The sequence below is a fragment of the Phocoena sinus genome, chromosome 14 (genome assembly GCF_008692025.1).
Source record: "Phocoena sinus isolate mPhoSin1 chromosome 14, mPhoSin1.pri, whole genome shotgun sequence".
NCBI classification, from domain to species: Eukaryota; Metazoa; Chordata; class Mammalia; order Artiodactyla; family Phocoenidae; genus Phocoena; species Phocoena sinus.
In genome coordinates, this window is record NC_045776.1 from 653,454 (window position 1) to 673,415 (window position 19,962).

At 62.2% G+C, this 19,962-nt stretch overlaps 1 protein-coding gene across 5 annotated transcripts in view; it reads right to left on the bottom strand.

Moving 5' to 3' along the window:
• NFATC1 (nuclear factor of activated T cells 1) overlaps nt 1-19,962 on the bottom strand; it is a 103,251-nt gene that overhangs the window by 32,624 nt on the left and 50,665 nt on the right. For all 5 annotated transcript variants that reach the window (XM_032654600.1, XM_032654597.1, XM_032654601.1 and 2 more), the window contains exons 7-8: nt 14,079-14,134; nt 9,489-9,621 (exon numbers count right to left, since the gene is read on the bottom strand). In XM_032654600.1, the coding sequence (XP_032510491.1) occupies nt 9,489-9,621; nt 14,079-14,134 (189 nt within the window). The remainder of the gene's footprint in view (nt 1-9,488; nt 9,622-14,078; nt 14,135-19,962) is intronic.

Sequence of the window (19,962 nt, forward strand, 5' to 3'; positions counted from 1 at the left end):
TCCAGCATTCTTGGACAGGACGCACCCAGCATGGCGGGTGTGGGCAGTGCAGGCGGGGGCAGGCGAGCCCGCGGAGGGCGCACGGGGCGTCCTCACCCCGGGTGCTCCGCGGGGGTGTGGGTTTGCTTTCACCAGCCAGGCCGATGACCCACAGGGCCTGGCCTGCCCCGGTGCCCACACTCACGGTCCTTTGCTGGGGAAGGGACCTCTCTCCCTCTCTCTCTCACAGCCAGCTAGGGCTCTGCGTGAGGGGTCGAGTCCCTGCAGGACTGGATTCCAGGGCAAGTGTCGCTGGCTGCCGGCAGGACACTGAGAAGGGCCGCTGTCCGCCGTCCTCGGGTGGCACTGATCTCCGTGTGGCTCACACACGGGGGAGACGCCCACAGGTCCCGGCAGCAGCCGCGTGTGTCTCCCGTGGCTCCGAGGGCTTCCTCCGCAGCAAGAGTGTGAAGATTCCCCACGTGAACGTGCCCTGACGCAGGGACCGCAGGCCCCAGGGGAGGGGCGGGCACTCGGTACAGGAGCTGTTCACAGCCCAGGCCAGGCCCCCAGATTCGGCGTGCCCGTGGCCCCGTGGCCCGGCGCGAGTGCAGAAGCACTTGTAGCTTTGTGGCCCCTCAGGACCAAGGGCCTCTCCGCTCCCGACCCGCACGCCCGTGACAGCAGCTTCAGCGGCCCAGGGGTTCTTTCTTTTGAATTAATTTATTTATTAATTTTTGGCTGTGTCGGGTCTTCATTGCTGCGTGCGGGTTTTCTCTAGTTGTAGCGAGCAGGGGCCACTCTTCCTTGCAGTGTGCGGGCTTCTCCTTGCGGTGGCTTCTCTTGTGGTGGAGCACGGGCTCTAGGCACGTGGGCTTCAGTAGTTGTGGCACGTGGGCTCAGCAGTTGTGGCTCACGGGCTCTAGAACGCAGGCTCAGTAGTTGTAGCGCACAGGCTTAGGTGCTCCGCAGCGTGTGGGATCCCAGGCCAGGGCTGGAACCCGTGTCCCCTGCATTGGCAGGCCGATTCTTAACCACTGCACCACCAGGGAAGTCCCAGCCTGGGGTTTCTGCCGCGAGCACCTACTGGCTGGGGTCCCCGCGTGGAAGCCCACCTCAAGGAGGGGCCTCTGCTGGGTCCAAGCTCTGTGTGCAGCCCGACACGGGCTCCTGCCCCGAGTTGGGCATCCCAGGGAGGCGGGCTGGGGGTAGGGGAGCGGCCTGGGGCAGCCTTGACACAGATGCACGTCCTTGCATGTAAGAGAACATGTGATGTGCGGCGTCCGCTTCCCGCTACAACGCCCAGGGTGTGAAGGTGGCCGTCAGCTCCAGCACAGGCAAGACGGCCTCTCCCAGGGGCAAGCGGCCCCGCCTCCGGTCCTACAGCCTCAGGCTCCAGGACATATAGCTCTGCGGATGGCTCCAGGACATATAGGTCTGCAGATGGCTCCAGGACATATAGCTCTGCGGATGGCTCCAGGACATATAGCTCTGCGGATGGCTCTGCAGAGCTGGGGGAGAGCTGGGGGCAGCCTCCAGCCAGAATCATCCAGAAACGGCCAGTGGGCACAGCTACCACTAAAAACAGCCCTGACAAACCCATATGACCCGGGGCGGGGTGGGGGGGGGATTCGAAAGCTGCCCGTGTGGCCTGTGGCGTCCAGAATGGCAAGGGTTAAGTTCTGCACCAGCGCACTGAGGCTCAGAGCTCTCGACCTTACGGAAATACGTGTCTAGCAGGTTAAGTTAAAGCCCTGCTGGGCGCCTCTCTCCTGCACTGGATTTTCAGCCAGCACGAGGGCCAGCTCGACCCTCTCATCCAGGGTCCCCCAAGCTCTTTATAAACCCTCACCCCGTCTGCTCCGCCGGCTTTGGAGGTGCAGCCGGGGAAACGGCCGTGGGCCTGATTTACATGCCACGTGGCCAGCCCAGGCCCTGCGATCCCGAGGGCAGGAGCGATCGGGCGTCTGTGCTGCCCGCCGCTTCAATGTCTGTGGTTTACGACCTGTTTAAAGCTGCCCTGTGGCACCCGCGTTCACTCCCTCTTCGCCCTGGGGGTCTTTCTGGGAAAGTCTCAGCAAGACGATCTTGGGGGGCCTCTGTGGGCCAGACCCGGCCGAGGGCGCGAGACGAGGGTTTAGGAAATGCGTCACCTTCCCGTGGCGTCGGGACCCACCGGATTCTTCCCACGGTCGGGTGGAGACTCGACCCGGGCGGGACCCCTCCCCACCCCAGCCTCCGGGCCTTCGCGGGCGCACGAGTCCTTGGTGACCCAGCCGAGCTGGGCCTCCTTGCTCGGCTCAGACGCCCTCCCCTGCATTTGCAGCCTCTCCGCACCCGCGTGGTGGGCCGATCCCACCTCTGGAGGCCCCAGCACGAGGCCACCACTGCGAACTCCCTTTGGGCACAGACTCCTCTGCACCTAACGGAGATAATCCCCACCCTGCCTGCCCTGAGGGCTCCGCACAGCCCAGGGACAGTGACCAGGACAGAGACCCCAGCGCCTCAGTGCCAGGTGGGGGCAGTTCCCGGCAGATGTGGAGCAGACGCGGGGCCCGGGGCACATGCGCCCGCTACCCCCAGGGCACCTACAGAGTCTAAACGCACCGAAAGCAGAGGGTGCCTCCCGCCTCCTCTGGGGACGAAGGGGACCTGCCCGGCCGTGGGCCCGCCTGCTGGCCACCCAGTGGGATCGGGGAGGCCCAGGCAGGTCCGGCCGCCTTTCTGGATCCCCCGCCAGACCCGCACCTCCTCGGGTGGACGCTCTCCAGGTCCTCACAGTTCACAGACGCGGCCGCACTGCCGTGTCACTCACGTGGCCAAGCAGTGTGAGCCTTGCTCTGTCCACAGGGCGTGGGGTGGCCACGTGGCCCCCAGGCACAGCTGCCCCATCCCATCCGCACGCCCTCCCGACGCCTTTCAGATCACATCCATCTGTGGAAATGGGTGCCCACGCCCACATCCTGCCCTTCACCCCGGGGTTCAGTGGATTTTGCAAATGGCTGATTCACTGGCAGATCAGACAAGGGCAGCAGAGGCCCTCGGCTCACGGCCACTCGGCCCTGGGCCGGTACCAGGACCCGGGGCAGAACTGAGGCCTGGGGTCCTCAACTCGGCCTGACCCCCAGGATCCCACGTGGACGGAGAAGCCAGGGGGCAGTGTGACACGACCCCTGCCGGGGAGCGGGGCTCACACCCTGGCCTGCCGGCCGTTACACAGAAGGACGCCGTCTCTCGTGAATCACGCCATCACCTTCCCACCGTCCCCGGGCAGACAGGTGGAGCACAGCAGCCGTCTCGGGCTCCCCTCACACCTGTGCGCCTGGGGCTCATGCCCAGACCAGGACCCTCACACGAAGCAGGAGGAGCTGGGTGCCCTCCACCACCTGAAGAGCACGGCCCAGTGGTCCGACCACAGGACGCCCGTCCTCTGACCCAGGGGAGGCCAAGGCCGACTGCTTGGCAGCTACTGGGGAGACATTTGGGCCTCGGCCTTCTTGAGTATCAGAACCACGGGAACCCAACTGTTTTATTCAGAAGACTTTATGCGCCTGTGACACACCAACCTCCTCTGTGAGTCCCCGGAGCTCAGGGTTTTACAGACATTCGTGTCCCTGGCACTTCGCACGGCGTCCAAACGCAGGCGAATGAAGAATAAAGGCAAAACGGACGCAGAAAAGCAGGCCAACCCGAAACTGCACCAAGAGAAAAGAAGGCACTCCTCCTACACGCACAGCCAGTGTCCTGCACACACGGACGGACGCACAGACGTGGCCACACCTGGGACGAGGGCGAACGTCTGCACTGCTCTCAGGTGGATGAACTCAGAGCCCAGGCAGGCACCCGCCGGCTGCGCGGCCCTGGGGCTGATCCCGTGACCCACAGGCCTCGCTTTTCCAGCAGTAACACAGACGTGACGGCCACCTAAGAGGTGGTGAGGGACCCAACGTGGCATGAGCCGTAAGGGCAGCGGCACCGAGCCTCCCCCGCATGGGGACAGCGGTGCAGGGCCCTCCCTCTTCCCAACCCGCTGGCACAGGGAGCAGTGGGGCCAGGGGTCAGGCCTGGGGCCACAGCCCAGCTCTTTGGCCTCGGACAGGCCAGGGATGCTGCTGCCGACTGAACTGTCCCCCAGACGCGGAGGCTGAAGCCCTAACTCCAGGGTGACTGTGTTTGGAAATGGGCCATCAGGAAAGGAGTCGGGTTCAACGAGGCTGGAGGGGCCCTGATGCCGTAGGGCTGTGGTCTTAAGAGGGAGAGAGGGTCTCGCTGTACATGGGGGACATGGCGAGAAGGGGGTGTCTGTGAGCCAGGAAGGGGCCCCCGGACCCGGCGCTGCTTCCAGCAGCCGCCAGACTGTGAGCACGCATCTCTGATTGGAGGCACCCCTGACCTGCAGAGACGTCTGGTGACATCACGGGCGCTGAGCATCCCCCGCAGGCGAGGACTCCCCCTGTGACCACCTCCCCGCCCCTCCCACCAAGGCCTCAGCGGTTCAGCTGCGGCCACCGCCCTGTGCAGAAGAGGTTGCTCTGAGCCCCGGGGAACGGAGAACGACTGTCTTCTGTTTGTTACGCGGCATTTGAGCCGTTGACACAAACGCCAGCAGGGTAGCTTCAGGGCAGGACTTTTCTGAGGCAGGAAACGTGGCGACAGGAGCCTCCTGCATCGCCGACCCTCAGCAAGCGGGTACCCACGTCCGCGTCCAGGGCCAAGAGGGGCCTGGGGGACGGATGGACCGGTGGGCGAGGAGGGGACTCACAGACCCCACCGCCGCGTGACGGCAGGGACCGCGTTTCTTCCTTTGGGGACAAGCTCCTGCCCCCCCACAGCACAGCCAGCACTTGCGCCAGGCCCTCGGGTTCCCAGAGGACAAGGCTCTGGGCGCATGGCAGGAACCTCCCGACCGAGACACCACAGACTCCGCTGAGACCCCAGCTCCGCGGTGGCGGCAGTGCCCGCCAAGCCCGACGGGGCGGCCTGTCCTCTCTCGGGTCCTCCCCGCCTTTCTGGGGGTGCTGCCTGGCAGCCTCTGCGGGAGCGTCGAGTGGACACCGGGAGACAGAGGCCGAGGGCGCCCAGACAGTGAGCGACGGCCGGCTTCACAGCTCTGTCGCGGCAGGCGGGCTGTGAGCGGGTGTGGCGGCCTCGCCGTCTGTGGCGCCAGCCCCGTGGCTCCAGGGCCCTTACCCGGGGCTCCGGCTCCCCGCAGCTAGGCTGGCAACGGCCTCCGGGCAGAGCAGGCCGCACGAGCCAGCAAACGCGCTGCTAGGACTTCAGCCACTGTTGCCAGCGCTGCGTCCGAAGGGAACGTGATTCACTCTCCTGTGGCTTGACCCGAGCAGCTGCGCACCGAGGGCTGTGACTTGGCGGGGGGCCGTGCTGGGCTAGCCCCCGCGCCGCGCGCTGTCGTGGGCAGGCCCCGGTCCCCGGGGGAAGGAGTCACCAGGTCTCCCCTCCGCAAGGCTGTGCTCAGACGTCTTGGGGGTCCGGCCTCACTCCCGACTCGCGTTGCCTTTGCGGTCGGTGGCCGTGGCCCTCAGGTATCTGATCAAAGCCACCCGCCTCCTCGCTGTTCCGCCACGGGTGACGGTCTCGGTGGGGGAGCCTTGGGTGTGGCCCCCCCGCGGAAAGGGCACCCGCCTTCTTTCCCAGCAGCTCAGGCCCCACGATTCACCCCCTCGTCCTACTCTCTTCCAAGCTCAAACCCCTCCCTGCGGATTCAAGGCCGCGTCGGGGGCCTCAGGCCGGTGTCTGTCAGGACGGTCGACAGAGTTGACCCCGTGGCGGCCTTTAGAGGGGAAGTCCCCTCCCCTTCACACACCTGGGCTCTCCTGCCACCGGGTCTGGACACCTCATGGGAAGGCCAGCGGCGTGCGAACCAGACACACTGTGAAGAGCTCAGGCCCGTGGAGAGCGCTGCGGGGAAGGGCGGCTTCCAAACCCTCCCCACGGGCCCCGGCCCGGCCCTGACTCGTCCCTCCCGGGGGGCCCGGTGGGGCAGCCAATTCCCCGCCTCTCTGCGGCGGCAGGTTTAACGTGGAAAGAAATGAAAACATCGGTCCCTCGTTCTCCTGCTGGAACAGCGAGAGCGCCCGTAAAATTGGCAATTTACTAACAGCGGCCTCCAGGACGCGGGAGTTCCCAGGAGAAGGCGCATCACAGCGCCTGCATGAGCCCGACATGCGTAGCTGTGCACCGTCCCCCTCCAACGCACGCTCACCGCCACGCGGTCGCCACACCACTGAGCTGACTCAGGAAGGTTCCAAAAGGCCCACGGGCAGCGGCCGTGCCACCAGCCGCAGCGGGAGCCCCGTCCCAGCTCCCGCCGGCCTGCACCGGGACCCACCCGGCTCCCCTCAGCCTTCAGGTGGGAGTGTCGGGTGGGCTTTAGGCCCAGGATCAACGCCCCCAGGGCCTCCCTGGCTGACTCTGGTGAAGCTCCAGGACCCTCACCCCAAGCATCAGGTGGGCAGGGGGACTGGTGCCACCGCAGGCACTCCTGGGGACCAGCTAGAAACATCTCAGGGGGACAGACAGCCCCTCCAGGCCCGAGGATCTGTCATGACTGGCCTCCTCATTTTAGGAACAAGCTGACTTTGGCCCATGACCCTGAAGTCATTGGCTGGGATTCCCCCTAGTGTGTGAGCTGCCGCCCCTGCCTGCCCGTCCCGGGGTCCCTGGGCAGCGTCGGAAGCAGAAGCCCTGGGGACACAGCCAGGGTGGACGTCGTCGTCCCCCCGAACCCAGGGGCCGCTCCCCACAGAGCAGGCTCCTTTCCCTCTTTAACTGGGGCTGTTTCCCCGGGGTCTCGGCCTCGTGACAGGTACCAGGGCCCCTCAGCTCACAGCGCTGGAGAGAGCGGACGCTTTCTTTCGGGAGACTGCGGTTAAACCCAGACAGCGACAAACAAGAAACTGAGGAAAACCTCCCTGGCTGCACGTGGGTGGGTCCGTGGCCTCTCCTGCAACGGCCCGGCTGTCCTCTCTGCTCTGCCCTTGACCTTCCCGCCGGGAACCCCCGCTGTGCACACTCTGCTCGCTCAGGGTGTCCGACACGCACCTGGAGACTTTCCCCCAAACACGGCCCCCAGAGACGGGGAGCGGCCCCAGCCGCCCAGGCCCCGCGCAGACCCGCAGCCGGGCTTCCTTCCGCTTTGAACAATGACACTAGCGATGCCTGAGACGGCGGGCGACGGGGTGGTGGGCTTCTCTGCGGCGGAGGCTTCGGACGGTGAGGACAGGCTGAGACCAGACGTGGGAAGGAGGCGAGAGAGGTGGCCGGCCCACCAGGCCCCTAACCAACACCACCCGCTGAGCCACGTGAAGGCTCAGCCCGAAGCTGCAGGGGGCAGAAGCGACCGCGAGAAAAAACACCGAACCTAAAGCTGGGAGCTCGAGTTCTAGTCTTGCACTGGTGCATTTATTGTTTACAAAAGAAAAGCACAGGACGACGGTCCCCACGATCCGGGCACGGAGTCAGGGCCGGCTGGGGTCCCTGCTCCCAGGGAGCTCACAGCCCCACGGGGCACGGCCACCCAGGAAGGCAGGGCAGGGCCGGGGCTCTCGGGCGTGGGTGGCACGGACCCCTCGACCCCCTGGGATGGGGCAGATTTCCAGGAGAGAAGTGAAGGGAGACCAGGGCCTGATGAGAGCAGCACAGGCCGCAGAGCCAGACAGCCATGCTCCGGAGGGACGGACGGACGGACGGACGGATGGCTCTGTGGGCGGGGCTGGGTCACCAGCTCGAGGGACCAGGGGGTCCGGGTGACGGTCCGCACAGCATGAGCGATGGGTGTGCTGGGCTGACACGGGGGTGATGGGGTGCGGAGCGGGGGGCAGGTCAGCCCCTGGCGGGAGGGAGCCTGCAGGACTGAACGGCAGCTGTAGGGTTGGGGGGAGATGGTGGCCCCTCGACAGCCCTGCCCCAGGATCTCAGTGACGTGTCTCTGGGGGCCTCGGTACCCCCCCTGAAAGGGGGACCCGGTTTGCGTGCGGACCCCCTCCCTCTGACTGGGGGTGTCTGTGTTAAGCGGGAGATGAACTTCGAGCAGGAACTGCCGGAAACGACGTTCGAGCTGATTTCTAAACTGCTTTAGAGAGGAATTCTTCTTTATAAGCCTAGGTTTTCTTTAAAGTATTCAATTTTTAGTCAACCATGCTTGAATTTCAATCAGGACACGATCATTACATTTCCAAACAAAGACTGAGCATTTTCCGCTGTAAGGAATGTAGTACCACACCCGAGAACAGGCAGGATTAGTGCAGTGTGCAGTACCCATCACAGAAGTCCCGGAGGGGCCCCCCACAGACGGCCCCACGGCAACGCACACTCCTACTCCTGCAGGTCCGTTCACGTACACGCTCGTGACGTGATGAGCACGAGACCACGTTATTCAAGCCTGGACAGGCGTGGCTAGCGTCTGCCCGAAAAACAGTTGATTCTACTTGCTATCCCCTCGGGTTTTCCAGGGCTTTCTATCACCTAGTCTATCGTACGTGACATTTCACACTAGGAGAAGACCGAAGCCTTCAAAAACGTCTTGCTTTTACTAAGATGATGACGTGGCTGCTTTTGCAATCAGTCCTAGTGCATGGTTTCCCTCCTAGGTTACATGAATCTCAAGTTTTTAAAACAGCCGTCACAGTATAACAAGACTGTTGGCACAGCTGTGCTTACGTGACACAGGTGAATCAGGACGCGGCCCTCTCTGGACACACACCCTGCCGGCCTGGAGGAGGGTGGCACGGGCCCCGGGCGCCAGGCCTCGGGTCTGGGCAACACCGAGAAACAACTTTCTACTAGTTCAGAAGCGAAACAACACACGACGCTGTTCTCCTTCAGAAAACAGCCTGAAAAGTGGAGAAGGTAAACAGGTCTTTTTCAGGCCAAGAAACCATCCTCAGAGCGTGTGAGCGGACAATCTGAACGAGGTGCTTTTTGGTCGAGTAAAGGGTGTTTGGGAGTGCAAGCCTCCTGGTCACCGGAGATGCAATTATCCAACCAAGAGTTTTCTGTGGGACGTTAGCTCGAGGACAGAAATCATTACTGTTAGTTAATGATCACACCAGCCACCAGCCTTCAGGCTTCATACAAGGGTTTATTTCTAAAGGCACCTGCAAAATCATTATAACTGTTTGCTTCTCCGCCTTAAACAACAGCTCTAGAACTTAAACTCACACCGAGGCCACCTCAGCTTCTGTGTACAGAAGAGCTGCACCTTTTCCCCCTTGGCGGTTGTATATCTGCAAGCAGCTAGCAAAATGATCAGTAAGTATCCCCAAATGCAGCCCCCAGCCCCAAGAGTAATAAAGGAAAATACACTGAAAGCTTCACTTTTCTCTGGAAGGAACCGATGACGTGATCTTGCTAACAGGACGGTAACAGCTCGGGCGTACAGCGCGGCCACACGGTCTGAAGCCACCACGTGTCAGGGTTCCTGATTTTCTTTCAGGAAAAGCACCCCGTGGGTTGGTTCGCAGCATTTAGGGTTAGAAAGAGAGCGTTACCATTGGCGGGCAGGTAGGTGAAGTGCTGGTACTGGCTCCTCTTCCGCTTCCCGTTGCAGACGTAGAAGTTGACTTGGACGGGGCTGGTTATCCTCTGGTTGCGAAAAGGCGGGATCTCCACCACCAGCGAGTTCTATGAGAAAGCGGCAGAAGGAGGGGGCGGTGAGCATCTCGCAAACGCACAGACACACCCAGGCCCTCCCGGAGTGTGAAACACACGGCAGGTTTCCCCTTCAAAGAGGCCGCCCTGAGAGCCCGCAGGGACCCTGATTCCTCCCAGCAGAGCCAAAAGGTGGGCTGAGGGTGTGTGCGAGGTAGGGAGGCGGGGGGCTTCACCTACGATGCCACTGACTTGGCCCAGGAGAGAAGCCATGAGCACAGATGCTAAGAGCGGGCCCGCTATCGGGCAGGGAAGTCTCCACGAGACCCCACGCCCCTCTGCCCCCTCGCCAAGGCATGACCTTCAGAAAACTAAGCCCACATTCACCGACTTGGTGCTCCTGGGGAAGCCGGGAGCAGCAGTTCAGGTAACTGGCAACGAAGACCCAGGGGAAGTGCTCGCTGCAGACGTTCTGTGCCGACGGCCCAAAGCCCAAGCCATGACCCTCTCAAATCGAAGGGGACGGGAGAGTCGGACTCAGCGAACTTGGGAGGGGCGGACAGTCAGGCATGGATGCATCAGGGTGGCTTGCGGAAGCTGCTGTTACCTTTCCATGTTTTCAATGAAAAGTCAGCGACACGTTTATAAAAGTGTGCCCTTTCAAGTACAGGTATAAACACAGGTCGCCGTGGGGCAGCATGCGTGTGGGAGAAGGAAGCAGGCTGGGGTCTGTGTGCTGAGACCGGGCGTCCACATGAGGGCCCGTCCTTGGCGCCAAAGAGGTGCCCTTGATTTAGGGAGCGGGGAGGAGAGTTCACATCCAGAAAGTTTCTTCAAGGCTTTTTGTCATATGATTTCGGTTAGCAAGTAGGAAAATGTATAAGAAAAATCCATGGCATCCCTTTTTTTTTAAATTAGAGTAACTGTAGCCTGTTACCCAATTTAACAGCAAAATTGATTGAATCCTGTTAATAATGAAATCTGAAGAATGTCTAACCAAAACTGAGGAGAACTTCAGGGCAACCTCTTCCCTTTCCAGGTGAAGAAATGGGGCTCAGATGCCTGCTGCTGAGGGCACACGAGTGGCAGGGCCAGAGGGGCCGGGACCCGGGCTGCAGCCCCCTCTGGGCTCCGTCCCCTGGGGCCACACTTGGGTCAGGCAATGTGCCCCTATTGTTCTAACAGCTCCATTCCATTTGGAAGAAGCCACAAGCACGCAGGTCTCCTGCCTGAGCAGAGGAACCCCAAGGGGATGGACCCAGTGGGGGTGAGGGTGTGAGCCCGGCCAGACCCCTGCTGAGAGTCTGCACCCCAGCTACGCGGCCCGTGTTCGGGAGCCTGGCTGGGGCCCGACGGGTCTGGGTTTCTGCCCTGGCTCTGCCATCTCTGAGTCTTAGCTCCACCACCTGCACAGGGAACCGGAAGAGAAAGACACTCCTTGGGGGCTGTTTTCTGAGAATTCAATGATATGAGGCGACCCTGCAGGTGACGCTGGCACCCGGCACACAGCTGGTGCGCCATGACGGCAGACACGGCGGCCCACGGTGACCAGAGCCCGATCTCTACAGGAGGAACCAGGACGAGAGACAGAAAGGAGGAGGGTTTGCCTAAGCCGAGGCCAGAGGCAAAGCGGGGAGGCATCAACAGGAGCGGCTGCAGGAAGTACCGGGATGCGTCCGGCAGGGCAAGGAGCCTTGAGCAGGTTCCACGTCACGCGGTCGGCTTCTGTGGCTTCTAAGAGGCTGGAGGGTTGTGTTTTGATGTGGGCACAGACTGATATGCTAGACAAACTATGAAATTTTGTGACAAAGTTCTGTCCTCGTGGGAGCACTAATGCTGAATACACAGTAAGGTAGAGGTGGGAAGGAAAATGCAGTGACAGGAAAACCTGTCACGACAGGAACAGAGTAAGGGTTACAGACGGCACTCAGTACATCCATGTCACCTGCTTTAAGAAGACCCACTGTCTGGGGGCTTCCCTGGTGGCGCAGTGGTTAAGGATCCACCTGCCAGTGCAGGGGACACGGGTTCGATCCCCGGTCCGGGAGGATCCCACAGGCTGCGGAGCAACTAAGCCCGCGAGCCACAGTTACTGAAGCCCACGCGCCTAGAGCCCGTGAGCCACAGCAAGAGAAGCCACCGCAACGAGAAGAAGCCTGTGCACCGCAACCAAGATTAGCCCCCGCTCACCGCAACCAGAGAAAAGCCCGTGTGCAGCAACGAAGACCCAATGCAGCCAAAAATAAATAATTAATTAAAAAAAAAGAAAACCCGTTGTCTAACTTGCTCACGATAGGACATGAACTATACATACAGCACAATCCGACCTTGTCTTAAACATGCACACGACATAAGGTACATGTATATATGTGTGTGCACATGTAGATACACACCCGTGACAGGAAAAGGATGGAAGGAAATACGCCCAAATGTTAATGGTGGCCACATCCAAGTGGTGAAATTACACTAGGCGTTTTCTTTGGTTATACTTTGCTATATCTTCCAATTTTCCACAGTGAATATGACACTCTTTTATAGTTAGAAAAAAATATATAAAAGTAAACTTCATTTAAGAGATAAGAAAGATGAAATGGTGAACGTAAAGCACACCATTATTCACATGTCCTACGTTTCTTTTAGAACACACGACTGATAACCGTTAAGCTTTCTTTAATATATGCGCTGTTCACAGTGGAAAAGGAAACTCAACAACGGAAAATCTGAACATGCAAACTTGGCAGAATTATTTCGATGCCAACAGATGCATAGCTTCTGCAGGCCTCTCCTTCCTGCCCAGGGAGAAGGGGTGGGCGGCACTGGGGCCTGGGGGCAGAGGACTCGGGCCTGCGGTGGGGCTGGAACTGGGAGCCGAGGGCCCCCGTTTCGGGGTGACGGCTGGTGGCCAGTGTCTGTCACAGCAAACCCGAGGGCCGGCTCTGCGACTGCTGGGCCTGCGGGACCCAGAGTCCCCGTCAGAAAGTGGAGCTGCCTGAGACGGGGCACTTTCTCGGGGGAGCCAGGAGGAGCCCAAGAGGATGTGTGAGGTTAGAGGCCTGGACACCCTGAGGGGAGCGAGGTCGTGGACGCAGGTGTCGCCCCTGGGCCAGGGAGGAAGCATCTCCTTCTGATACCATTTGAAAAGCCTTCTGGTAAATGGGTCGGTGCTTGGAAAAGAAAGCTTAAGTCGCAGGTGAAAGATGCTTCTTCCTGACGGCGCCACCCGTGCGGAGGAAGTGCAGGCCCCAGGCCTCCTTCCCAGCACGTGTCCTCCCGGCCACCGCGCAGAGGGCGCCTAGATCCCTTCGGCAAAGCCCACAGCCCGAGGTCCCCTGTTCACACGGGGGAGCCTGAGGAAAAAATTCAGTCCTTGACCTGGACGAGATTCTGAACCGTGACCCCCATTCCCTGCATCCACACACCTGCGTCAGGAGTGGCTGGTGGGCCGAGGCAGAGAGCCTGGAAGGTCTGTGAACGTCTCCAGAAAGTCACCTGCTAGCCTGTACTTTACGTTACCTGAAGGTTTCTACCGCTCTTCTGGGACTAAGTAGGACACACATGCACTCAGTGGTGCACAGTTAACCCAACCCCGGCAATAATCGCTTCACACACAATGGTCTCAACACCCCAACGAGAAGACAGAGGCTGTGAGGGCAGGTAAGAACACGAGGCCCGGCTCTTTGCTGTCTGCAAGGGCCCGCTTAAAACACAAGGACACAGACTGAAAGGCGGGCCAGAGAAAGCTGCAGCAGCTAAGTGACTTCACACAGAAAACATCCTCCATCGACAACTCGAGAAACAATCATTCTGCCTCAGGTCCCTCCGTGCGTGAACAACCACGAGGGCCACGGGAGGCCACGCGTAAGGACGGGCTCAGGCAGGCCCTGGGCCAGCGCAGCGACCCCTCAGAGGTCAGGCGTGTGCAGCGGGCGCCCGTCCCCGCAGGGGCCCCAGCTGCCGGCCAACGGACAAGCCGGTTGAGCACACTGAGGTCTGACCTCACGTCTGTGTCCCGGCTCTTCCCGGGGAGGACAGCAGTGAGGGGTCACTGTCAAGGATGCTGGCAGAACCTCGAGGCCCACCTGCCCGGGAGCGGGGAAGGTGCGCTTAGGTTCCTTCCGGACAGCAGGTCCTTCCGGCGGGGTGGGGGGGGGGGGGCAGCGGGCCCCCTGGGGCCCTGGTGACAATGGCAGCCAGAGGGGACAGCAGGCCCCGGGGGTATGAGTGCATCCTGGTCTTCCTGGTGGGGGGCCTGCAGCGCACGAGGCGCCCTGTCCTCTCTGGTGGCCCCACGTCCGAGTCGTGCCCGTGCTGCAAATCCCGAGAGCGCTTATGTCGGGAGGCATTTCCCAACCATTTCTGTTCCTCGCTCTGTCTGTTATGTTCATCAGTGGTTCGTTTTAACAAAGGAGAAGCCACGTGCCTTGGGCCAGGAGCCGCCGATAAAAAGCCCCGCCCAGAGAGCGCCACCCATGGCCACCAGCCGCACTCACCGGCTTGCACAGGGCTCCATCGATTTTCGCCTCCATCTCCCAGATGTGGTGGCCGTCTGCAAGAAAGGGCGCGAGAAGTTCGTTACTCTGTCCTGACCGGGCACCGCCCCGAAATCACACCTGGATGCAAGCAGACGGGACTCGGGGCGGGAACCCTCTGATGAGAGGGTCCACCCTGGCCCGGCCGGCCCACTAGCAGCTGGTGAGACTGGGATGCCACACCTGACTGACCGGCTGGAGAGAGGCCACGAGGCCCTGGGGAGAAGCTCAAACCCAAACCCGAGAGCATGGACCTGGTGGGGCCTGGAGACCCCCGCTCTGCAGGAAGGAGCCACGTGCCAGCGAGCACTCCCGGCGCCAGCCCCGGGAGGGGTCCATGCTCGGGTCTCCAAGGGGAGCGAGCCCGGGAGGCGCGCGGATGACCCGGGTAAGAAGGGTGCTGTCTGGGGACTCGGACCCGGCTTGAGTCTGGCCTGCGGCATACAGGGGGGTGCGGGGCCTCGCGACTGGGGCCACAGAGCCCTCGGTGTCTCGGGAGCAGGGGCCCGGGAGCCTTGGGTCCTGCCCCAGCTCAGGGGGACTGCCGGGTGAACAAGAGAATCCGCCCTGTGACTGCTTTGGCGCATCAGGATACAGAAATGCACAACACAAGGTATTTTTAACCTCACCCTGTGGCGTTTGCATGTTTGAAAAAACTGAAAAGGCTCCAGTGCCGTGAAAGAAAGGGTTTATTGTCCCCGGACCAGGCCCTCGAGGGAGCCGAAGCCTGGAAGCCCGCCCTCCGGGGTGACGGAGCGGAGCCCTGTTCTGGGAGCTGGGAAGCACTTCGGGGTGGCACGCTGTTTGTGGACCACGTTTGGCCGTTACTTTGAATTAACAGACGTCAGGCTCTCCAGGGGCCTCCTTCCTCTGCATCTTGTATAAAGTCGGCTCCCCAGACAAACCATTACAGCTGGATGGGCTGAGCTGCTGCTTATTCTCTGTTTTCCAAGAAGAAATGTGTGTGTGTTCCAAATCCTAAATTATAAATAAATTAGACAAAATCTCCTTTTTCTCCCTGGCAGTGCTGGCCGGGCAGGGGCGGAGGGTGGAGCAGAGAGGAAATGTGAGTCACAGAGAGGCTGGGACGTGCCAGGACCACACCAGCCCCTCGGGACGCGGAGGTGCCCATGCTGAGTATCCACCAGATGGACCCACTCAGTGATAAGACATGGGCCGGAGGCCCGAGGGACCCGCATCCATCTCTCCTCTAGGAAAAAATAACAGGAAACGGAAAGAACACCCACCGCCCTTAAAGGCATCAGGAGTTCTGCAAAGCAGCAAACGCTCCAGAGCCCTGTGAGAACAGGACTCGGTGAACGACGTGCTCTGACTCCGGGCCGATAAACGAGGGGGGATCCCAGCGCCTCTGCAAAGCGCTACGGGACGCGGGCTGCTCCGTGGCGCAGCCCAGACCTGCCGCGCACGTGGACGTACTGTCAGGCCCCCCACCGGTTTGAGGAGATCGAAGTTACTCTTCCTGTAACCAAGGCTCCCGTGTCCTTGGTGCCTTTTAAGATCAACAAGTTTTCTCATGACAAAGCCTATCTTTGTCCCTTTCCCCCAAAACAGCTTTAAGCGCTAAAACCTGAACTGTCGGCAGCCGCTCAGTCTTTTGTCGACAGAGGCTGACGGGCCTCCCATCAGGAGAGGGGAGACTGAGGCCGCCCAGCATTACCCGGCGTCCACCTTACCACCACCGCCCTCCAGGAGGGGCCCGAGACCAGACCAGCCTCCCAGGAATGCCGTTGCAGGTTCACCCGTGGAACAAAAATTAAGGGAAATACAGGCATGGAGTGGAGCGGGCGGTGGGGTGTGCACGCTGAGGACACGCAGGGCGGGAGGGGTCTCTTCCCTCCAGGGCCTCCCGGGCCTTTGGGACACCGTCCTTGTCACAGCGCCTGCCTGGGGGCCGGCGGTCCCACTGTGCGCACCAGGTCTGCGAGCCAGCCGGGCCTGGCCACCGGCACGGTTTCCGAAAGTACAGACCCTCAAACCACACCACTAAAGCCCGACTCACAGGCCCAGGGCTCCCTGTGTCCCCGCCACACTGGCCCTGGGGGCTCTGGCCCCGAGGTCTCTATTCTGTGGTTGAGTCACAGCCGAGGGGCCGGCCTTGGGGATCCCAAGCGCAGCGTGAGCTCTTAGAGGCCAATGTCTCCTTGGTCAGAAGTGCACACGCAGCCCTGCTCAGGGCCAAGACAGGAGGAGCCGCCCAGGGCTGGTGACTGCCTGCTCTGTCGTCACACGGGGACCCTCCCCACCGGCACCCGCAGCCCCACTGGCTGCTGACTCCCCAGAGCTGCCCTGGCCTCCCTCGGGTGGGAGGCCACGCGGCCTCTGGGCGGCCTCTTCTGCACAGGCCCGGCTGGGCGTCCTGCGCAAGTTCAGCCTCTACCAGGAAGGGAAGCGATCGGCCCTGAACGGCCCTTTGTGTTCCAGCCTTATCAGGAACTTGCTGGCTTTCTCAGCAGGAAACTGCACGCAAGCCCAGAAGTAAAACTATTCCGAATCATTAGGGAATTCCCTGCGGCGTGAGTCATCAGGAAGGCTTCCCCACCCCACCCACGGCCAGGAGGCTGCCACAGCCGCCTCGGGAGGAGCTGCCTCCGTGGGACAGGGCTGAGCGGGCGCCACCGACAGAGGCCCGAGGGTCCCCAGCAGCCTCACTTGTTTCCGGCCCTCCGCAGGGCCGGGGCGGAGGTGCCGCCTCTGACCCACACGTGGTGGCACACTCCGGCCGTCGGAGCCCCATGGACCAGCAGATGCACCTCCAGAGTGAGGGAAGGTCCAGCCGCTGCGGCACCTCTGAGGCCCGACGCCCCCACCAGGAGCGCCCAGGGGAGCAACACACGTGTGCTCTCGGGAGCCCGCGCACGGAGCCACCGCAGGGTCACGCGTGACACCGACGGCCGTGCACGGCGAACGATGACCAGGACATTCTCTCTCCGGTCCTCAGAGGGTGATGTCCTGATGCTCCCGCGGATGGACCTCAAGGACCTCGCTGGGTGGAGGAGCTGGGCCCACAGGACGCCCTGAGCAGGCAAGTCCGTGGAGACAGAAAGCGGCCCTCGGCTGCCAGGCTGCGGGAGGACAAGGGTGACGGCTAGCGGGTGAAGCTTCTTTGGGGCCAGGAGAATGTCCTGGGATATATGTGCTGGGCTCTGAATCAACCCAAGCCCTTGGACTTTAGACGGGCGAGTTGTGCGGTCTGTGAGTTACAGCTCAACGTGGCTGACACGGAAAATGAATCCTCCCACACGGCCGCACGTGGCGTCGCCACACATGGTCCTGAAAGAGGCGGAAGAGGCCAGAGCCTGGAGCCGCTCCCCCCGCCGTGCCCACTCCCACCCCGCTGCCCCTCCCCGGGAGGGACCCGGGCCCACTCTCTGGAGCCCTCCTGGGGAGGTGCCCGGAGGAAGGGACGAGCGAGCCTGGCCAAGGCGAGGGGGCTCTCTGGTGACACCCACGCGTGCACAGGACTCCACTCTGGCTACTGCAGCCCCCGCAAGGCTCACAGCCGGCCTCACACCCCCGCACCCTCCACTGCAGGTGGCCGTGCCCTGGAGGGAGAGGTGCAGCCGGGGCTGTGAAGGCCAGGGAGGGCAGAGGTCACGCTGAGCCCACCGCGCGCTCCAGCAGCTGTAGCCCACTCCCCTCCCCAGCCTGTCGCGTGCACACCCACGAGGAGAGCCCTGCAGGGAGGGGAGGTCCCCGGGGACAGGGGCTAGGGCGCGTCCTGGGACACCGACAAAGGGGAGAGCTCGGAGCCGGGAGGAGAAGGGCCCTCGAGCCCCTGACGCCAACAGAGCCTGCGCACCTGACAGGGCCCTGCCCGTCTGCCCATCTCTGCGGAGAGGCGCCGGGGTAGCGTGATCCCTCCCAAGCCTGTTCAAGATGTTGTGTAGTTTAGAAGCATGGGAGGATCACTGAATTCCGAGGCCGCAGCGTGAGAAAGAGCCTTCTGAGGACAAGAAGGGCCCAGCCGCTGCTCTTGTCTGCTGACTGGGGGTCAGGCCGTTTCCCGGACGGTCAGTGCCAGGCAGGTCGCAGGCTGGGGCTACCAGGGGGCAGCAGCTCCCACGCCCCCGCCGCCCCACGAGCCCACACCTGGAGGCGTCTCGGCCCAGGGCTACCCTAAGACCCCACCCGCAGAGGTCAGCCGCCCACGACCACAGCCGTCCTCGTGGACGCGCAGCACCTTCCCCGCCCGCCTTCCTGGGTCAGCGCCAGAAGCATCTGAACACAGCGTCTCCCCCGCACCAAGTCTTGGCTTCTGGGTGTGAGCGGCGCACCAGCCAGCGGGGTCCGTTCTGTGCGAGTTCCAGAACCCCTGGGACCAACACCTGGGTCAGCGGGGCCGCAGCCTGAGTGCCAGCTGGACAACCGGCGAGTGACACCCGACCCGCAAGGCCCTACCCGAGACGCCGCCCGGCAAAGGCCGACCACAGCGGCCAGACCCCAAAAGCCAAAGGACCGCCGGGCACCACCCAGCCGGGGTGGCCCCATGACGACCCGACTCCGATCCTCTTCCGTAAAATGGGCAACGTCTGCGTCTAGTTCAGTGTGGACTCCGGCTCCAGACGCTTCCCCGCAAGAAACAAGTCCTGCTTCCGTTTTAAGGTCTCAGGAGACCCTGGACGCAATCTTTTCTTCTGGGGTCTGCCTCTGTTGGCTCTGGGGCCTTAGTAAGAGGTTTGACAAGGAGGTGGTCTAGTCGTGTGGCGGGCGGTCCCGCTGTGTCCGATGACCCTCCCCGTCTACACCCTGGGTGTCCTACCTTCAAGTCTGGGCAGGCTGGGACCCGGTGAGCCCCAGTGCGGTGCGGCCCCTCTGAGTCTGGGCCTTGAGGAGGCCTGGAGCCCACGGAGGGTGCCCGGCGCCTTGTGGAGGAGACCCGGGGGCCACGGCTGCGTCCGCCACACGCGAGGGCCGGCAAACTGTTGTTTGTTGAAACCGCCAAGTTCTGGTGAGGTCTGTCGTGCAGCAGAAGAAGCCCAAACAGGATTCACACAGTTTCCGGGAATTGCAGAGAACAGGCCGGGGCTGCACGCAGCGGGGACTTTCAGCGTCGGCATCAAGAACACGATAACGTTCACGGCAACTGAACCTCTGAAGCCTCCCTCTCTCCTGTCTCCAGAAGCGGCAGTTCCCCTCCACGTGGGCGCTCTCTCTGTGTTCTCAAGTATTTGTCAGGCTGTTTCAAACACTCACGCATGCGTACAGAGATGTCCCCCGCGCACAGGTCTGAAGAGAGACCCCCAGATCTTCAGTGGGAGACGGGGCACAGCATCTCACTTCCTGCAGGTGGCCCTGCCGTGGCGTCCCGCACCTGCCGTGCCCCCTATGTGAGCCTGTGCCGGTGTCCACGCACACACACGGCCACCGTGGGAGGTGTCATCTGACACGGAGCCCACGGCTGTCAACCGTGAAGGCCAGGCCCTGAAGCCTCTTGCTGGACACAAAGACCTCAGGAGAATCACAGGACGGTTCCGGAAAGTTGTCACCTTATGCAGCCAGAGCTGAGCGTGGCTGGTCCACGGCTCTTTGTGACGGGCCCCTTGTCCACAGACGGGGCTTTGCTCCTACATCCCGAGGGCCGTCCTCCCGCGGGGACCGTGCTCAGTCACCACGATGAGGACACAGGTGACGGCGGGGCCTCAGCCAGGAGGAACCCTGAAACACTGAGGATGCTCCGAGCGCGGCCCAGTGCAGCCGAGGGGACATGGTGACGCGGAGCTCGGCTTCCCGGGTGCCTGACGTGGCAACGTTCGCGGCAGCTACAGTCCTGCTCCTGCAGCGGCTGCCACGGGGCCCACTGCCCACGTCCAGCGGCTCCAGAGAC